Consider the following 22,348-nt stretch of genomic DNA (forward strand, 5'->3'; position numbering starts at 1 on the left):
AGGAATTTAGAACATAGGCTGGCGGATTTTTTAGGTTCAGAGGAACTTAAGTTTTATTGTGACAGTCAGAAGAAAATTAATAGTATATTCCGAAAAAGGAATCGTGGAACTATGAAGTTTTAATTTGGATAAATAAAAGGGAAATATTGCTATAGATCGTTTTAAAAGGATTATTGGAGGAAACGCTAATTGGAAGATTTATTAGTAGATTTCAAAAGGAAATCGTAGAATTGTAAGTTTTTTTTTTTAAGTGGAAAAGTGAAGCCTATCATTAAGTATAGTGAATAAAGGAAAAATTTGCTATTTACGTTCTAAAGTGAATGTTTGAGAAAATGTTGATTAAGAAGTTTCATCAGTATTAAGGACGCCTGATCTGACTATTATTTCTACTAAAAGGAGACAGAATTAAGCTCAGAAGAATTGTGTGCTACATAAGTGATGAGAAAGGATCCTGTAAAATGAAGAATAGAGCCATATATCTTCTGAAAAGAGCCTTAACAGAGAGAGAAACTGGCTATGAACATTTTGTCATTGTGAAAACAAATTGTTTAGTCTTAAGTGTAAGTTTATTTTAAAAAGGCCTTGGATCCAATTAATTTGTAGTTATAGTTATGTAATATTGTTTAAAGTGTATATATATATATTGTTTTAGTTTTATTAAATGTGTTTATTTTGTATTTGGTCTTGAGTCAGTGATTAATTGGAATCTGAAAGAAAGAGTTAAGATCATTGCACCAATTGGAGTGAACCCTTGTGCATATAATAACATATAGGTGCACTCGGAATTAAAAAAATAATTGTTAGAAACAGAGATCATTCTCTATGGTAGGAATTATATTAAGATATAATATCTATGAATACTGTATCTATATAAAAATCCACCAATTATTAACAAATACATATCCATACTTGAAGTAGAAAAAGCCATCAAAGGCTTGAGATGTGGAAAGGCAGCAGGAGTAGATGATATTCGACCAGAAATGCTGAAGTATGGTGGTATAAGAGTCTTACAGTGGCTGCACTGTATAGTTCAGAAAGCCTGAACAGAGGGACGAATTCCCGATGATTGGAGTAGAGCTCTCATAGTACCAATATATAAAAAGGGAAATAAAACTGAATGTGAGAATTACAGAGGTATTTCCCTACTGAGTGTTCCTGGCAAGATCTATGCAAGTATACTTGAGAAACGGTTGAGAAGAATTGTGGAAGAAAAGCTTGGTGAAGAACAAGCTGGATTCAGGCCAAATAGAGGCTGTCAGGATCAGATCTTCACTTTACGACAAATAGTCGAGAAAGCATGGGAATATAACAAAGATCTGTATTTAAGTTTTGTCGATTTGGAAAAGGCATATGACAAAGTGCCAAGAGAGAGAGAAGCTATTCAATACGCTGCAGTTATATGGTGTCAATGGGGCATTATATCAAGCAATACTTAGTCTTTATTTGAGTTGTAAGTCAGCAGTTAGAATTGAAGGAAGTACAGGAAGATGGTTTAATGTTAAATCTGGTGTGAGACAAGGATGTACATTATTCCCTCTGTTATTCATTATCAATATGGATCACATTATGAAGGAAAGTGGTATTAAACATGATATCAAAATTGGAGATGTTAATGTCAGCTCTTTGCTTTATGCGGATGATGTTATACTTCTAAATAAATCTGCTGCAAGTCTACAAGATTCTCTGACTAAAATGAATAGTTGTTGTAATAGATATGGTATGAAGGTCAGCAATAAAAAGACAAAGACAATGAAAATAGGCAGAATCATTGAAAATGTCAACTGTGTTGTGAATGGAGAACCTGTGGAACAAGTAAAACATTTCAGCTACTTAGGCACAATTTTTACTGAAGAAGGTAAATTAAATTTAGAAATGGACAACAGAATCAGCAGAGCTGGTATGGTAGGAAGTCAATTGAATAAATTCATATGGAATAAGAGAGAAATTAGTCAGAACACTAAATTAGCTGTATACAAGACAGTGTTCAAAATAGTTTTAACTTATGGATCTGAAAGCTGGGTCAGAAGTAAAACACTTGACCAAAGACTAGAGACTGCAGATATGAGAATCCTTAGAAAGATTAGAGGTCTGAACAGATGGCATCAATGGCAATATCATATTAAAAATGAGGATATTAGGAAAGCACTTGACATTGTCAGCATCCAGAATGCGTTAGCAGAGGTAATCTCAGGTGGTATGGTCACTTAAACAGAATGGGTGAGGAAAGATTAGCAAAGCAAGTGTTCTCTGCCAGGTTGGCAGCAAAACAACCCAGAGGAAGACCAAGATATAGGTGGATTGATGCGGTACAAAGTGTCTTAGATGATAGAAATATAAGATCTAATAATGTTGGAGTCTTGACAAGTAACAGACTGATTTGGAGGAAAATTGTAGATAGGAAGTTAGTAATGGTGTAATTTTTTTCATGTAGTACTATCATATCCTGTACACCCCTTGAGGGTACATGGCAGGAATTTGATGATGATGATATGAGGGAAATAAAATTCAATGCAAGATGTACAGAGGAATATTTACTTTTTTTATTATTATTATTATTTTGTTTCCACCCAGAAAAGGCAGTAAGCTTAGAGTACATTTGTACCATGGCCTAAATATTTTTTTTTTTTTCTATTTTTATATATACAGGTGACCCTTGAATAATGTGACTTTGAACTGCACAGGTCCACTTATACACAGTTTTTTTGAATAAATATATTGGAAATTTTTTTAGAGATTTCGATAGTTTGAAAAAACTTGCTGGCGAATCATGTAACTTAGACGTATTGAAAAAATTAAGAAAAAGCTAGGTATGTCATGTGAATGCATAAAGCATATGTAGATACTAGTCTATTTTAACATTTACTACCATAAAATTTACACAAATCTATTATAAAAAAGTTAAAATTTATTAAAACTTACGTACACAAATACTTACAGGCCATACATGGCCATTTGCAGTCGAGTGAAATGTAAACAAACTTAAAGATGCAGTATTAAATCATAACTGCATAAAATAACTTAGTTGAATTAATTAATTAGCATAAAATAAATACTATAATTTTCCTTGTATAAGACCCCCCCCCCCCCCCCCCATGTGTTAGATGAACCCTACTTTTTCAAACCCAAAATTAAGAAATCAATATTTTAAACATAAAACAGAACACTTTTTTTTTTTTTTTTTTTTTTTTTTTTTTTTTTGAATATTCAAAGTATATTTAATAATTAGGTAATATTTTTAAGATATATACTAAGAAATTATGCATCACTCAGTTTCACGCATATCACTTTCTTCAACCTCTACTGCATGACTCCTGTCTTCTGAGTCACTGTCTATATCCAAACTGTCTCTCTGTAGCTTTATTTCCATATTCATTTGCATAATTCATGACTGTTAACTTGAATTTTGAAGAATATGACAATCGTTTTTATTTTCGGAGATTTTTATGGGCTAGTGCTCAAAATATTGTTAATGCATTAACTTAACCCCTCCAGCAAGTTGCAGACATATGAATGCTTTCAGAGTTCTGATTGGTTTATTCAGAATCAGCCATTAATGACGTCAATCGACAAAGTTGAAAAAGGCTGGTGATTGGGCCTGTTCGCGGAGACAAAGTGCCGGCAGTTTCACCACAGCAACTGCGGGGTTGGTCATCCCCCTTCCCACTGTATAAGATGACCCCCAATTTTTGGTCTAAAAATTTTACAGAAAAGTATTGTCTTATACACAGAAAAATGCGGTAATGATTCATCCATTAATGCATATTCTAGGGTATCACAAGGATTGCACTAGGCTACCATAAAGTAATCATATTGCTGCTTCTTCGTTATCAATACATTAATTGTTACATCTGTAAATAAATATGAATAATTTATTTTTCACATTATCTTTTCATTTTTTATGTCTAGTGTTAGTAATACGTACAACTTGTACAATGTTTTGTATCATATAAGACAATAATGTAGGTACTGACAGACAGACGAATCATCTTGTAAACAGACATAAACTTACGGTATCGATAAATACAGTACAGAACTGTAAATTTATTTTCACTTCCTTACAATTTTTTTAATAACATTTTCTTTTCTCCAGCTTCCTACTTTATTGTAAGGATATACATACCATACAAAATTTGTGATAATCGACTGTTTATGTTATCAATAAGAGTAAGGTTTCTTATCAACAGTAGACTCTTGGTAATTATGGTTTTGGGAAGTCAAAATTCACACAATCAGGAAACCCTGCTCTTGGAATTTTTTCAAGCTACATCAGGCAATGCAATTGTCACCCACCTGAAGAACATAAGCATACATGCCCATGGAATTTGAACCCACAGCATATTGGTCAGAGAGTAGGTATGCTGCCACTCATGTGGCTTAGTGGAAAAACAGATGTCTAAACTAAGGATTTTTGCTTCAATTTTTTATTAATTTATATATATATATATATATTTGTATTTTTTAATCTATTTTTGACTCAGTCTGGAAACCCTGCTCTAGAGACGAAACACTGAACTTTCTTAAGCCAACGTTTTGGCTTGATGTGTAAACATATTTATTTTTAGTAGTGTGGCAGATTTTAGAAATCCTGAAATAGTCTGATTTAAATCAGAGACTATTTCAGGATCTGTTTGGCATCATTGCATTGCCAAAAATTCTGGGAGACTGTCATTTTGAGACCTTCAAGTGTCCATCACTGCATCCATAGTAGGTGTGCCTGTTTGTAGGAGTCCAGCTTTTACAATCAGTCCATGTTTATCTTCTAAATAGTGTACCTGTATGCATGTGTTCAGTATATTTCTTTTTGCCCAGGAAGATGCTTTGGTGACTGATGGTGAAATATTTGCTTTAGAAGTCTTTTGCAACGAATGACATGAGCAATAATAATCAACACCCAAGCATCCATACCAGATTTGAGAAAATGTTAAGAATAGGTTAAGCACAAACTGAATGTGAGTCAAAAAAGGTTTGCAAGACCCAATTTTTACTTTATAATAAATAGGTTTTGAATACAGATCATCGTTATATTCCCATGATTTCTCAACTTTAGTGGTTCTCACTGCAAACCATGGAGACTACACAAATAGTTTGTTATGGTGGATACTTTCTCGTAGAAAGGCTTATACATTCGTTATACATGATTATTACTTAAGGAATTCACAACGTACACTAGAATATAAATTAAATTAAATTTTAATATATATTTCCAATATTTCGGCAGTGTCACGTTGGCATCTTCAAAGGAACTTAAAATAAAGACACATGCATGCAGGCAATGCACACAGTAAATGAGGACAAAGTGAGGAAGCTATTGTTTCTCCTAAAAGTCCTGATGGTTCCCCCTAGCAGACTATGTAGGCCGAGTATTCTTGGCCGTTGGACGTCTGCCAAATGGATGTACGTCTCCCAAATTTGCTGAGGTTTGGCATGTTTCTTAGGGCTGAGGTGGAATACTTTGCCATGGAATTTGTTTATCATATTGGGAAAAATACAAGAAATTAATGAGCATTTACCATGGTTTGCCATGATAATATTTTTTTTTTTTTTAGTATCGTTGTAGCAATGGAGATTTGCTTGGGACTTTTCAGTACTCTGTTATAGGATGAGGAGGTTTGGTATAGTAAGAACGAAGCGTATTTGGAAAAAAAAAAAAAAAAAAAATCTGCTAATGCTTTTATTCTGCTTATAGGGTGTTTAAGAATGTTCCATTCAGAAAAGGTTATATGCTGAACTACAAAGCAAGACATTGTGATCACCTGAGAATTATGCTGGGTTCAGCACCATGGTATCAGTTGCTGGACGGGAAGGATATTAACAATGCATGGAATGCTTAAAAAACATATTTAAATAACGCAATATCAGAATGTCTCCCCAGAGGTTGAGGAGTGAAATGGATGTGTAATCTAATTAAACAAGGCAGAGTGATAAAAAAGAGATGACGTGGAAAGAATACTGTGTGCATATGGATGTTAGTCATGAAAATTATAAGCAGCAGGCCAGAAGAGTCACAACTGTTGTACAGAATGCAAAGTTTTAAGTATGAAAAGAAACCAGCTCTGCAAGCCAAAGACAACTCAAAAGAATTCTATCATTATATTGGAAGTAAAAGAAAGAATAACTCTACTGCATGGAGGTGTTATGTGGGTGACAGATGCAGAAGAGATTTGTTCAACTAATGGGCTGCCATTTTGTTAAAAGCTATGAACCTGGTGTACACGACATTGAGCTCACTGATATTTCTTCACTGGATGAAGAAACTCAGATGTATGAGGAGGTAGTACTAGAATTGTTGCACAAACTGAATAAGAATTCAACAATTAGGGATTGATGGGATATCAGCATGTGTGCTAAAAGAGTGTTCAGCTGAACTAGCTATTCCTTTGACCAGCTCTTTAATATGAGTCTCAGAACAGGGAAGATTCTGCAGGAATGGAAAGAACATATGGTAATTTCATTGCACAAGGATGGTACAAAGGCTGGTGTATCCAGCTGTTGACCTATTAGTACCTCCAAAGTGGTGGTGAAAATTTTGGAAACTTTGGTTAGGGCTCGTATACAGAAATGGGTTTACTAAGGGAAGGTCATGCTTGAGCAACATGATCAAGGCATTGGATATGTCTGGCATTAAGGTCTCACTAAACTACAATCTTGTCGTCTTCCTCCTGCCTTTTGTGATCAAATTGGCAGCTTCCTGTAATCTGAATACAGATTACAGGAAGATTTCTTTATAAATGCTGCTCCAGGGTTCTGTATTTTCACTCATGCTCTTCCTCGTGCTATGTCTTTCATCAATCTCTTGGTCTCTAACCTCAACCCCCTCCATAGCTTTCCTAATAACAGTGCTCTCCATTCCTTTTTTTCATTTGAGGAAAAAATCTTGTAGTACTTAAGTGATTCAAACTTCAATACCAGTGCCTTAAATGCTGATCATTTCGCAAATAGAACAAAGATAATCTAGCACATTTCAATTTTATCTCGGTTCACTCCAACTTCACTTCTTCTTTATCTTACCTAAGCTCTACTCTTGTTTTTGGCCAAATAAAATGATATTATTTGAAAAAGGTATAACCACACTAAAAATAAAATCATAAAATTAGTTAAACGTTAGCTTTTTTTTTTTTTTTTTTTTGGTCACAAAATATTATGGGTGTGTAAGGGGGGGGGAATAGAACATTTAATCTTACATGTTACAGCAGGTAATTCCTTTAAATGCAGTTGCATGTATGTTAGATTTCATTAAATGATTATATTTCTGCTGTGGTTATGTGTTTTTCAAATCATGAGTATGTCTTGGGTTTCTCTATACCACATACAAGATTACAGTAAAGTTATTCCTATCTGAGATACCTCTGAAAAGATAGCCAAAGTGTTAAATAAAAATAATTTTTGCACCACTTTTAAAATTGCACATTAGACTACCAGTTCTTTCCATTTCCCTGCAAACATGCCCTTCTTGTTCTAGAAGTTTGCCTACTATGTGGCAGTAGGAAGAACTGCTAACATCGGTCATGAATAACATAAGAAAGCCATATGCTATCATTATGGTGAGACATGACTAGCAGACCATTGTTGGATGTAGGATTAGATAGAAGGTAACTATGGTACTATGTAGAAGCTGTTACAATTATGAGGGATTATTTTTCAGGCATCACGATAATGAAGCATCTCCAAATCTCCACAAGTATATCCGCATTATTTTTTTTTAATTGTTTCCACAATTACTTGATTTGTGTTATGTGAAAAATCCAACAAAATATCAGGGGTTCAGCAGTTATGATATTAATTTTATTCTTTCGCATTATGTGTCAGTACTTTAAAGAACTTAATGTGAATTAGCACATTAAGTTCTTTAAAGATACTGAGATAGAAATTTAAAGGAGTACTGAGATAGAAATAAAACAGTTGATCAAATACTGGAGATTGAACAAATAATGAGATGCTGGTAACTAGTCACAAGTATATAAAAATAATTCCTCCTGCAAAGCTGTAGTCAGTTCAGACACAGAATTTGTCATTCTAACCAAATCCAATGTTCAAGTTCATTCCAAAGGGCCTCAATAGGATTAGGATGAGGGCTTTGAGCCAGCAGGAGTCAAATTCTGTACACCCATATCCTCAAACCATATCGAAATAGAGCGTGCTTTATGGCATGGCATGTTGTCGTGCTAAAGCAAGAATGGCCTGTCTCTGTAAAACTGGTAAAGTGTAGGCGGCGCAACATTGTTTAGAATGTCCCAGCACTTTGTGGCATTCATGTTTCCATCCACAACCACCAACGCTGAGTCCACCACGAGAAACATTCCCAGACCATGGGAACTGCCACCACCAAATTTAACAGTTGGGATGACACATGCTGGCAGATGTCCCTCACTTGGCATATGCCACACGCAGCAACAGCCGTCGGATATAAAAACAGTGTAGCATGATTCGTCACTCCATGCTACTTGTGTCCACTGGTCTTATCCATTAATGATGTTCTTTGCACCAAGCAAGCAAGTCGCTTATTTGCATTCGTACAAGTTATTAACAGCTTGTATGCAGTAGCTTAGCAATGGAAATTTAACTTGTGCAGTTCCTTATGAATGGTCTTTGTGAATACACTCACCCTGTTGAATACTACAAATTCCTTGGTGATGATTTGTGAAGAGGAATGATGACACACACACACACACACACACACACACACACACACACGGATGACACATTTCAGAGCTCTCTTGTCCTTTTCCATCATCTTCTTGAATGTTTCTTGGTAGTCGTTAGTCCCCCACATTTCCATTTACAAATGATGCTTGAACAGTTGATTGAGTATTGCAGTTTTTTTGCAATCGCATACACAGACAGGTTGTTGATGTGGCACCCTATAGTAACACCTCATTGGAAGTCGGTAAGCTCAACACATGTGACCATATCTCACGAGTAGTTGATATACATTATTGTATGACGTCTGAGGAGCTCGCCCATCGTTTTAAAGGAATTCTGGCACATTTGATCTATTGCAATGTTCCATTTTTGCTGTGGATTTACTATATTAGTGATATGTGATAGTTCTTGACAGGACATCGAAGGAAGTACAAGATGTAGATAGATTGATGCACTAGGAGTGCTTTAGAAGATTGAAATGTGAGAGCTAATCAAATCAACAACTAGTAGACCAGTTTGTAAGAAAATGGTCAATTGAAAATAACTCATAATAGACTTATGTTAGCCTATCTAACATAATTAAGTCTGTCTTACTTAATTGTCTTATATCTTGTGCATCACTTGAGACTATAATGAAAATAAATAAATGAAAAAACAGATGACAATATTTATCTTTCTATTCAGATTTTCATACATTCAGTTGCATGATTTAGGGATTAGACACTTTGTTGTTATGTACCATCCAGTCATTTTCGACTCTTGGTGATCTTGGGAACAAAGGCTTTCCATCCTACTCGGCCTCTTATCTTTCTTTTAGTAATTGTAAGTTCAAGTTGGTAAGTTCTTTTGTGTTGTCCATCCAACTCTTTGTCTTCCTCTTTTTCTCATTCCCTCAATCTTATCCCAACATAACCACTTTTTCCAAGGATTCATCAGCTCGTATAATATGTCCAAAATACATCAACTTCTGTTTAGCGATCATCTCTTCCAAGGAGTATTCTGACTTTATATTCTCTAAAACCTTCTTATCGATCATTCTTGCAGTCCATGGTATTCTTAATAGTCTTCCCCCACAACCATAATTCAAATGAATCAATTTGTTTTCTATCTTCTTAATAACCCAGCTTTCACATCTATTTTCATCACTACTGGCCTTTCTCACACCTCTCTCTTTTATCATTTCTGTCAGGTTTAACATTGCTTTCTTTCCCATGACTATCCTTCTTTTAATTTGGTCCTCACATTTACCATCATTTCTCATTCTGGTCCGTAGTAAATCATAACTTTCAACAATTTCTATTTCATCTCCCTCTTTTATAAATTCCTTTAAATTGCCAGAAGCCATCACTTTTGTTTTGCTGATGTTTAAATTAAGCCCATCTTTGTTACTTTCCATCTTAACCAATAGACTCAACCACTCCAGTTCTTCCTTAGTTTCTGCTATGAAGGTTGTATCATCTGGATCTTAAATTATTTATTTTCTTGCCCCCAATCTTAATTCCAGCTGGATCTTTGTCTAAATGCCATTCTCATAACATATTCACTCTCTTCTCTGGTGCATCAATCCAAAGATTGGTTCGTTATAGCAGCACATCATAACATCCTGTCTTGTGACCTCCTTTTTATCTCTCCATAACTCTTAGTGGTGGTTAGCATCATTATGTTATTTATATATGAAATTCTTGGTTTGCCCTGTGGTCTCTTTCCTTCTACAGTCCTATCCATTATTTCTGTAATCAGTTCCCCCATGCCTCAACTGGTGTCCAATTAGGCTTTTTCTTCTTTTATTGATGTGGTTCATTAGTGATTGTTCTTCGTGAACTATATTTAGAGCTTCATATTTTTCTTTCTATCCAACTAATTATCATCATCATCTTTCTCCATTACCAAAGTTCAAATGCCTCCAACTTTTTGATGTCTTATTTTGTTAACATCTAGCCCTCACAATCACATAATGCAATGCTCCATATGTATGTTTTCACTAGCCTTTTTTTTTTTTTTTTTTTTTTTTGAGAAGGATGCTAAGTCCTTTACTGGTGAAAATGTTTCTTCTATTGTAGAATACCTTTTGGCCAAGATTATTCATGCTTTAATATCTTATTGGTTTCTTCCATCTTCCGTGATAAGACTTCCAAGATATTTAAAGGCGGATACCCTGTTGTATTGGGTTATTATTCACTATAAATATTAAAAAGATAGGGCAACAGTAAACAACCCTTCTGCTTTTTGGGGGGGATACTTAGGGAGTGATTTATTGAAAAGCACAATATTATCTAGATAGTGTTAAATTGTTCCTTCTGTGGGATGAAATTGTGCTTTTAATTACATTGTTTAGGTTTGATGTAATTTTCATTAATAATATGATCCATATCTGGCTTACAGCAGCTGTTCACTTAGCATTCCATTAAATACCAAAGCAGCAATATTTCTGGAACCTGTAAACATTGGAGCCAAAGTAAAAGGTTTACTGCCATATACTCCTCAACAGGTCACATTGTTCATTTGATGTTCAAGGATTAACTGTATATTTTATCTGAGATAAGGTTGCAACTCATGAAAACTAGTGTTTGTCTTTGTTTTCATGAGTTCCAACCTTATCTCGGGGGGGTTAGGGGCATCCCCCCATGCATTGTTCGAAAATCCGGGTATTACTTTTGACTCCCCAAAAACTTAATTACTCTTAGCCTACTGTTGACCAGAAACCTAATCAATAACGTAAACAGTTAGTTAACACATTTTGTATGGTATGTATGTATTATATACTACATTCTTACAATAAAGTAAGCTAGAGAAAAGAAAATATTATTAAAGAAAATCATAAAGAAGTGAAAATACATTTACAGTACTTTACTGTATTTATCGATACCACAAGTTTACGTCATCTGTTTACAAGATTATTCATCTGTCTGTCAGTACCTACATCAATATTGTCTTATATGATATAAAACACTGTACATGTTGTATGTATTACCAACACTAGACATTAAAAAATAAGATATTTATTTTATGCTAATTAATTAATTTAACTAATCAATAACAGTTATTTTATGTAGTTATGATTTAATACTGCATTTTTAAGTTTGTTTACATTTCTCTCGACTGTGAATGGTGCCATGTATAGCCTGTAGTGTTTGTATGCATAAGTTTTGATAAATTTTAACTTTTTATAATAAATTTGTGTATACTTTATGTTAGTAAATGATAAAATAGATTAGTATCTACACATTTTATGCATTCATGACATACCTAACTTTTTATTGATTGTTTCGATATTTCTAAGCTATGAGGTTCATCTGTTAGTTGTTTCAAATTGTCAAAATCTGTAAAAACGTTTCTTTACAGTATAATGATATTCAAACAACCGCATGTAAGTGGATCTGTGCAGTTCAACCCCGCATTCTTCAAGGGTCAACTGTAGTTGTTTGTTGAATTGCTTATGGTAGTCTGAGAAATTCAGCCTAATTGTACTATAGTGGTTGGACATCCATTCAGTACTGTAATCCGTATACTCAGCCATGGTATTGAATGGGCAGAATCTCATTTTCATTTATCATTAGTATTCTGATTGTGATAAACTTAGTAAATCTTAAGTTTATGTTATTATAATAGAAATTTGTTCTTTATCACAAACAAGAATGTTACTTATTTAAATTATTTTTCTTTAGGAATTTTATAATGGATGATTTTAAAAGAGTCTATTCTAATGAACCCGAGGATGTTTCTGTAGATTATTTTTGGAACAAGTTTGATAAGGAAAATTATTCTGTTTGGTTTTGTGAATACAAATATCCTGAAGAACTAACACTAGTTTTCATGAGTTGCAACCTTATCTCAGGTAAAATAGAGTTATATTTGTGTGTATGTAAACTTGCAGTTATGTCAGTTAAAATTGCACAGCTTTAATATAGTTAGTTGAAATAATTTTGAATTAAAAGAATGGAATCATCAATTGTCGAAACTGAATTACCAGTAAAGTAATATATTTAGATTAATAACTACATTGCTTTAGTGTAGTCAGCATTTTCTGGTGATTTGATTTTCACATGAAATTCCTAATTGAATTAAATGTTGCTTGAAAAACACTGATCCACTTGACCCATAAAAAAATATTTAATAAAATAATATCAATACTGTGAATGAATTTAGTGAGGTTCTGAGAAAGTGTCGCTTTTCTTTGTCCCTCCCCCCCCCCTAGATGGTGCAGTTATACGATTATAACATTACACAAAGACAAGACTGACTTCTGGCGTCATTCATATCCATTTCTTGAATTGAAACTCTAGCAGAGTACCTACCACTTGACCAACAATAGATAAATTGCATGACTCCCTCATTCTTTCATCAAAAAGACGGAATAATCTCAAATAATTTAGATACCAACAATTCTACTTCTGATGATGTTTTCCTTCCCTCATCTGGCATTGTCTTTACTAGTAGGACTGTTGGAAGAAGTAAGAGTGAGAAAATGAAACTAGTATGTTACCTAGACATGATAACACAGAATTAATAAGAAGGTTGTGATGGGGATTCAACGTGCATGCTGTGTAGAAAGAATGATAGCAAGTATTTGGATGTGGTTATGAGTTTGAATGAGGGATAGCCTACACTTGAATGCGTTTTGTATCAGGTATCTGGAGAAATTTTTAATTGGTATGAGGCCTAGCTAGGGTGACTATGACCAACTTTTGAACGTTAAAATAAGGGAGATTGGGTCACAACAAATTTTAGCAAAATTTTTGGGACGTGAATCCTACATTAATTGATAGGATGGTTTATATTTAAAATATACAAATAACAATTTAAATTATAGCACATCAAAATACTTAATATAATTTTAAACATTTATACTTAATATAATTTTAAACATTTATACTTATATACAATTAAAATATCCATACTACTTAGATTAAACTTATTTATATTTATCAACAGATGCTGCAGCAACTTTGATTTTCTTGTCTCCTTGTGCAAACTGCAAAAACTCTTTACATTCATAATCAAAATCAATCACTGCCATTAGTTCTAATTTAATTAATTCTAAGCTATTTTGATTTCTCTGATCTGTCCATTTATTGTTCATCATTGAGAACATTCTCTCAGTGTGGGTATTTCAGTCTGAAATACTTAACACAAAGCCTAAAATTTTACCAAGATTTGGACCATTGATTTTCTTGTTATTTAATTCAGTAAATATATTCACCCACTTTTGTTCACTACTTCCTGATTTCATTTCACCATAGTCACAACACTCACTGCACTAGAAAACTCTTCATACGGATTGTCTTCATTTACAATATCAATATGAAATTGTGAACAATGGCTTGCAAATGCCTGAAAGAAAGTACAGTCCAAATTTAGAGGCACATAACAATGGATGGGATTTGCATCAGATAAATCAAAATTCTTGGAAATGTACTTGTACAATGAACAGTAAAAACTAACAAAATCATCTTTTTTTTTTTTTTTTTTTTTTTTTTTTTTTTTTTTTTTTTTTTTTTTTGTAGGGCTGGGGTCATACAGTTTAAAATCTTTTCGGTGGCATTACTAAAAAAACTGTCCTTTATCCTCTGTTGAATTTTACTACCTAAACATTGCATTATACTGTAGCATTCAATGAAAGATCTGCAGTTTCAAGGGATTTGGCAGTTATGACACCAGTGTTGGAAAAAAAATTAAGGTATACTTCAACAACACACTCATTTTTCTGGATCCTCATCACTGAATTGTTTTTTCAAGATTTTTGGACATTCGTTGACACTTTAAAATAACTCTTAATGGGTAACCAGTTCTTTATTAACCTATCTACAGCTGATGTCAAAGAAAGCCACCGAGTAGGAACATGATGAAAAATTTTAGACCATTCTGCTTCAAGAAGATCAAAGAATGATTTTAATTCTTCTCTTCTTTTTGCAGATACTGCAAAGTCTCCATAAATTTTTAAAACTGTCATTTCAATATCCAATCCATCAGAAGCATGTTTGGTTGCATTATGCGAAATATGATTGCAGCAGTTTGCTTTAACCATGTTTTCATTGTCTTCTGCGAGCAGCTTCATTACAGAATTATGTTACCCGTAATTCATGTGTGCATTATCTGCACAATATGAAGTAACATTTTTTACATTTAAATTGTGCTCATCAAGAGAAGACTATCATGCTATGAATGGAATTAGCTGTCTCATCATAAATTATCCAACTGCATCATGCAGACTATAGAAGTGAGTGTCCAAAAAAAAGCATGCAGGGTAAGATATTTGCCTGTACACAGATGCCAGGAGTATTAGAAACAAATGGGAAGACATTTGTTGTCATGGTGAATATGCTTGGGCAAGATTGTAGGTATTAGTGAGACTTGGCTATCAGAGGCCCATATATTAATTGGTGTAAAGAGTGCAGTATTTTAAGAAACATCGCAGGAGAAGAGGGGTGTGTATGTGTGTGCTGCTAATGATATGTGTGCAGAGCAACAGTGGCACCCTCTATCTGTTGTAGTTAACCAGGTTTGGTAGAACTGTGCTGCTTCCAGGAACAGTCTCTTAGGTTTGAACCAGGATTTGTAACGTAACCTGATTTTCTCCCATTTTATGAAGTAGTATTTCTGTATGGCATATTCAGATAATCTTTTTTTGGTTCTCGATCTTACACGGTACAATTTATCACAGTTTTTTCAGCAGAATACCAATATCTTTCAACATCCATGGTGTTGTCACCTGAAACCCTCATGCATGTCATAGGTTTGCCATCACAGGTCTGGGCAATCCTTGATTTGTCTTAGGTAGGTAGAAATTTTGTTGAGAGGTTTGTATACAGTTCTGATGGTTTGTCGTTTCAGGATGGAACCCAGTTTATCTGATGTGCCTTTGATGTAGGGTAAAGATTTAGGGTATGTGTGGTTTGTTTGTTTTTTTTGGGGGGGGATGAGAATTTGCTATTCTTTTTAAGGAATTTGGCCATGATTTTTTTTTTATTTTTATTTTAACCATTTTGTTGGAAAGATGATGAGTAAATCCTGTTGTTCCAGGTGCATTGCTTTCCCTGACAATGTAATTTGCTTTGCCCTGGAGGCTAAGGTTTTGAAAATTCCAAGTTTTTGACAGGATGGTGGTGTAAAGTGTCATGTAAGTATCTTCCTGTGTGGATGTGAGCTTTTTCATGTTTTGCCCATACACGAGAGGTTGGTTGGTCAACCTATAGTATGTTTGGGTTTACTGTAAACATAACATATGAGGGACCAATGTGCTTGCCTTGTAACTAAAGTATCCAAGAAGGCGCAAGTTTTTTTTTTTTTTCACAGTGAAACTAATACAAGGATGGGTATTATTTAGTAAATGAAGGTTTTATATAGGGATTTTAAAGTATGTGGAGTTTTTTTTATGTAAGATGTCTTGATGATGCGTTTGTTGAGTTTGGATGCCATGTGTTTTGTTATTTTATAGATGGGAAATACCTGCAGAATTCCTGAAACAACTTCACAAAAAAGGAACTGAAGAAATAACCAAAATAATAAATTTAATTTATAACAAAGGAGAATTACCAAAAGTTTTTATGACCTTAATATTTATAGCTGTATCAAAGAAAAATAATGCAGTGAATTGCAAGGATTTTAGAACAATAAGCTTCATTTCCCATATATCAAATACTTATAAGAATCCTAGCACGGAAAAATGCGTCTAAGGTGGAAGAATTTCTTGGAGAAGTTTGGTTTGTTTTCAGGAAGGGTAGGAGAACAAGAGATGCGATTGGACTTTTAAGAATAATAAGTGAAAGAAATCTGGAAGTGAATAAAGAAGTTAATATCTGTTATATATGAGGTGCTTAAAGGTCAAAGCTGTATAACTGAGAGGAGACCTCCACATAGCCTTTAAAGGAATGCGGAGAACCGACCAGGGCTTCTGACCTAATGTCCAATCCTCGCCTTCTCATAGTGCACCCTGTTGGGTATGGGATTTAGCCGACCAAATTGTATTCTTATTGGTTAATCCAAAATAAAAAAATGATGGTACAACATGACAAAATTTCATGCCGGCTGGGGCGTCGCCCGGTTAAACAAGACCCCCGTTGTTTTCCCCATGGAACCAGGGCGAACAGCAAAAAGTCAGCTACTGGAACAAATCTAAAAACAAACCCCAACTCAACATCACCAGAGTTAAAGATCAGTACTGTCAACATAAGAACCCTGAATGGCAAAGAAATGGAGCTAGCTGAGGAATTAGATAAGTACCAGACCAACATAATAGGGGTGACTGAAGCATCATCATCATCAATTTCCTGCCATGTACTCTCAAGGGGTGTACATGATATGACAGTACTACATGAAAAAATTACATTATTATTAACTTCCCATCTACAATTTTCCTCCAAATCAGTCTGTTACTTGTCAAGACTCTCCAACATTATCAGATCTTATATTTCTATCATCTAAGGCACTTTGTACCGCATCAATCCACCTATATCTTGGTCTTCCTCTGGGTCGTTTTGCTGCCAACCTGGCAGAGAACACTTGCTTTGCTAATCTTTCCTCACCCATTCTGTTTAAGTGACCATACCACCTGAGATTAGCTCTGCTAAAGCATTCCTGGATGCTGACAATGTCAAGTTCTTTCCTAATATCCTCTCTAGACTTTGGTCAAGTGTTTTACTTCTGACCCAGCTCTCAGATCCATAAGTTAAAACTGGTTTGAACACTGTCTTGTATACAGCTAATTTAGTGTTCCGACTAATTTCTCTCTTATTACATATGAATTTATTCAATTGATTTCCCACCATACCAGCTTTGCTATTTCTGTTGTCTATTTCTATATTTAATTTACCATCTTCAGTAAAAATTGTGCCTCAGTAGCTGAAATGTTTTACTTGTTCCACAGGTTCTTCGTTCACAACACAGTTCACATTTTCAATGATTCTGCCTATTTTTATTGTCTTTTTATTGCTGACCTTCATACCATATCTATTACAACAGCTATTCAATTACTCATAGAATTTTGCAGACTTGTACTGGATTTATTTAGAAGTATAACATCATCCGCATAAAGCAAAGAGCTGACATTAACATCTCCAATTTTGATATCAGGTTTAATACCACTTTCCTTCATAATGTGATCCATATTGATAATGAATAACAGAGGGAATAATGTACATCCGTGTGTCTCACACCAGCTTTAACATTAAACCATCTTCCTGTACTTCCTTCAATTCTAACTAACTTACAACTCAAATAAAGACTAAGTATTGCTTGATATAATGCCCCATTGACACCATATAACTGCACCGTATTGAATAGCTTCTCTCTTGGCACATTGTCATATGCCTTTTCCAAATCTACAAAACTTAAATACAAATCTTTGTTATATTCCCATGCTTTCTCGACTATTTGTCGTAAAGTGAAGATCTGATCCTAACAGCTTCTATTTGGCCTGAATCCAGCTTGTTCTTCACCAAGCTTTTCTTCCACAATTCTTCTGAACCGTTTCTCAAGTATACTTGCATAGGTCTTGCCAGGAACACTCAGTAGGGAAATACCTCTGTAATTCTCACGTTCAGTTTTATTTCCCTTTTTATATATTGGTACTATGAGAGCTCTACTCCAATCATCGGGAATTCGTCCCTCTGTGCAGGCTTTCTGAACTATGCAGTGCAGCCACTGTAAGACTTTTATACTACCATACTTCAACATTTCTGGTCGAATATCATCTACTCCTGCTGCCTTTCCACATTTCAAGCCTTTGATGGCTTTTTCTACTTCAAGTATTTATATCATAATTAAAATATTCAGAATGTTAATTATGATTATATCCCTGACTGCATGCCTGGTCAGTGTTTTTTACCACTATGCTGTCATCACTGCTTGTTTCATTTACCAGTTTTTCAAAGTAATTACTCCATAATTCAAGGATATCTTTTTCTCCTGTTTTCATATCACCTTATCATCTCTAACTCCTTTCACAGCACTCTTTCCTCCATTCCTAAGCTTCTTCAACAACCTCCAGAATATTTTGCCACTTTCTTGATATTTATTTTCTATATTCTTGCCAAAGTCCTCCCATGACTTTAGTTTAGCTAGTTTTACACAGTGTTTAGCTTTCTTACATTTGTCTCTGTATTCTGTAAGAGTAAACGCTGACTTATTTGCCAGGAACTTTTGATATGCTTTCTTCTTTTCCTTCACTGCCTCTTTAACTTCCTGTGTCCACCAGGGAGTTCTGATTTTTTTTATCCTTGCACACAACCTCACTACATGCCTCACTGGCAGAATCAATGTTTTCTTCAGAGTTTGACACAATCTCCAAGGGTTGATTCCTGTTCTCAAACTCTTTCATTTTCTTTTCAATAATCTTTCTGTATTTTAGTCTACAGTTCACATCTGAGAGCTGCTCAACTTTTATCCGCTTTAAAACTTTCTTACATGTTATTCTTTTCAATATGAAATTCAATTTTATCCTCCTCAAGTCTAAATAGTGATCACTTACAATTTCAAATCCTCTGTACACTCTGGTGTCCTGCACCAGGGAGAAAACATCACTATCAACAATAACATAGTCAATGAGACTTTTCTTATTCCTACTCTCTTCTCTCCATGTGAATTTGTGCACATTTTTATGTTGGAACATGGTGTTAGTAATAACCAGTCCATGTCCTGAGCAGATATCCAAGAGATATTTGCCATTATTATTAGCTTTGCTCTTTTCTCCAAATTTTCCGAAAATATTTTTGTATGTCTCACAATCATTTCCTACTCTGCTATTTAGATCCCCAATAAGGACCAACTTTTCCTTTTTCATTGTGCATAGTTGCTAAGGCCTCAAAAAATTCCTCCACTTCTACCTTAGTAGAACCTTCTGTGGGACCATAGGCACAAAAAGTCTCATTGTCCAATTCCCCATTCTCATATTTGCCCACATTACTCTACTTGAGACTGACTGCCATTCAAGAAGATTAGCCTCGTATTTTGTGTTGAATACTATGGCTACTCCTTCTTTTCCTTGATTGTCATTGCCTGAATATAACATTTTGTATTTATTGCTCAGAAAGATCTCACCAGTTTTGGTCTTTTTTGTTTCAGTCATCCCTATATTTCGATCTGGTACTTATCTAATTCCTCAGCTAGCTCCATTTCTTTGCCATTCAGGCTTCTTATGTTGATAGTACCGATCTTTAACTCTGGTGATGTTGAGTTGGGGTTTGTTTTCAGATTTGTTCCAGTAGCTGACTTTACGCTATTTGCCCTGGTTCCCTGGCGAAAACAACGGAGGCCTTGTTTACCCGGGCGACGCCCCAGCCGGCATGAAATTTTGTCATGTTGTACCATCATTTTTTATTTTGGTTTAACCAATAAGAATACAATTTGTTCGGCTAAATTCCAAATTGCCAGCCCATCCTCGTTCGTTCAGTATCAACGTAGATACCAAACAGGGTGCACCACGAGAAGGTGAGGATTGGACATTAGGTCAGAAGCCCTGGTCGGTTCTCCGCATTCCTTTAAAGGCTATGTGGAGGTCACCTCTCAGTTATACAGCTTTGACCCATGACTGAAGCAAAAAAGACAAAATCTGGTGAGATCTTTCTGAGCAATAAATACAAAATGTTATATTCAGGCAATGACAATCAAGGAAAAGAAGGAGTAGCCATAGTATTCAACACAAAATGCGAGGCTAATCTTCGTGAATGGCAGTTAGTCTCAAGTAGAGTAATGTGGGCAAATATGAGAATGGGGATCTGGACAATGAGACTTATTTGTGTGGTCCCACAGAAGGTTCTACTAAGGTAGAAGTGGAGGAATTTTTTGATGCTTTAGAAAAAGCAACTGACACAATGAAAAAGGAAAAGTTGGTCCTTGTTGGGGATCTAAATAGCAGAGTAGGAAATGATTGTGAGACATACAAAAATATTTTTGGAAAATTTGGAGAAAAGAGCAAAGCTAATAATAATGGCAAATATATGTTGGATTTCCGCTCAGGACATGGACTGGTTATTACTAACACCATGTTCCAACATAAAAATGTGCACAAATTCACATGGAGAGAAGAGGAAAGAAATAAGAAAAGTCTCATTGACTATGTTATTATTAATAGTGATGTTTTCTCCCTTGTGCAGGACACCAGAGTGTACAGAGGATTTGAAGTTGGAAGTGATCACTAAGTAGTCTTGAGCAGCATAAACTTGAATTTCATGTTGAAAAGAATAACATGTAAGAAAATTTTAAAGTGAATAAAAGTTGAGCAGCTCTCAAATGTGAACCGTAGACTAAAATACACAAAGATTATTGAAGAAAAAATGAAAGAGTTTGAGAACAGGAATCAAATCTTGGAGATTCATTGGCAAGCCTTGAAGAAAGCCCTGATTGATTCATCTAGAGAGGCATGTGGTGAAGTTGTCTGCAAGGATAAAAAAATTAGAACTGCATGGTGGACACAGGAAGTTTAAGAGGCAGTGAAGGAAAAAAAGAAAGCATATCAAAAGTTCCTGGCAAATAAGTCAGTTTGTGCCCTTAGATAATACAGAGACAAATGCAAGAAAGGTAAACACTGTGTAAAACCAGCTAAAGGAAAGTCATGGGAGGACTGGCAAGAATAGAGACACCAGTTTTAGTAGGCCAACTTGTAATGCTTTAAAGCAGACTTATAGTTTCATTTTTAATTGATACTGTAGGATTTTTTACTATAGGCAAGTAAGTTGATGTATCAGATAACAATTCTTTCAGTTTCTTTTTGCGATCATCTATGTTCACGATCACTTTAGTATTGCCTTTATCTGCTTTCACTATTACTTTGTTTTGATTTAGTTTTAAATTTTTCAGAGCTAAGCTACTTTTTCTCCTTTGGAGATGTTGCTTCTTGGAGTGCTTGCATTTTTTAGTACAGCAGGCGTCTTCTAATGACGCCTGCTTCAACTGTTGGAAGTTTTTTGATGGCAAATTTGATGATTGCCATTATCTATGCATACAGCATTTTTACTGAAGCAATAGCAAAATTAAATAATTTGCTTAGAATTTTGATTTCATTGTCTGAAAGTCTATAATCTCTCAAGTTATGGAATGGATCACCTTGTTTTCTAGAAGTTGCTGAAGATTTTTTTTTTTTTTTACTTGAAAGTTTGTTGAACTTCCTTATAAACTCTTCTTGTTTTCTTTAAATATTCTAAGTTCATTTTCAGCTGATAAGTGCTCTAAGAACACCCAAATATCAGTCCTCAACAGCTTGAAAGCTTACGTTGTAGGTGATTAATACCTTCGCTGCCAACTACGAGTATACTCGTATGTCGATTTACCCACCTCCTATGCCAAACACGAGTTAACCTTAGTATAATTATGTTAATTTGGGCCCTTGGATTCTGAATAAAGCAGAGAGCACGTCTGGGGGGCTTCATAGAAACGAAATAATTTCAACTAAAATATAGTATATTATATATGTGCCTCAGAAGCCAACCATGAATGTTCTTGTATGTCGATTACCAACCTCCTATGCCAAGCACGAGCTAATCCGCAGTATAACAAGTAATTTGTAAATCAATTTAAAACTGATAAAATCAATAAAATAAAAACCAATTTATTCAAATTTCAAATGATACACTTTAAAACAATTTTCCACGCGCAATGATGGTTTTTCCCGGCAAACAGGACAATAATTACGTGTTTTGCATCGTTGTTTGTTTTGTGTACATACTCGACATGGCTTTGTCAGCGAATATTTTTTTCTGTTGGTGGTAAAATTTCC

At 34.7% G+C, this 22,348-nt stretch overlaps 1 protein-coding gene across 1 annotated transcript in view; it reads left to right on the forward strand.

Annotated features, from left to right (window-relative positions):
- The window catches only part of eEF1gamma (elongation factor 1-gamma), a 223,886-nt gene that overhangs the window by 166,665 nt on the left and 34,873 nt on the right, over positions 1-22,348 (forward strand). The window contains exon 8 of the mRNA XM_090399438.1: positions 12,306-12,475. Within this exon, the coding sequence (XP_090255564.1) occupies positions 12,306-12,475 (170 nt within the window). The remainder of the gene's footprint in view (positions 1-12,305; positions 12,476-22,348) is intronic.

The sequence above is a fragment of the Typopeltis vanoorti genome, chromosome 10 (genome assembly GCF_054136105.1).
Source record: "Typopeltis vanoorti isolate ZY-2024b chromosome 10, IOZ_Tvanoo_1.0, whole genome shotgun sequence".
In the NCBI taxonomy this organism is placed as follows: domain Eukaryota; kingdom Metazoa; phylum Arthropoda; class Arachnida; order Uropygi; family Thelyphonidae; genus Typopeltis; species Typopeltis vanoorti.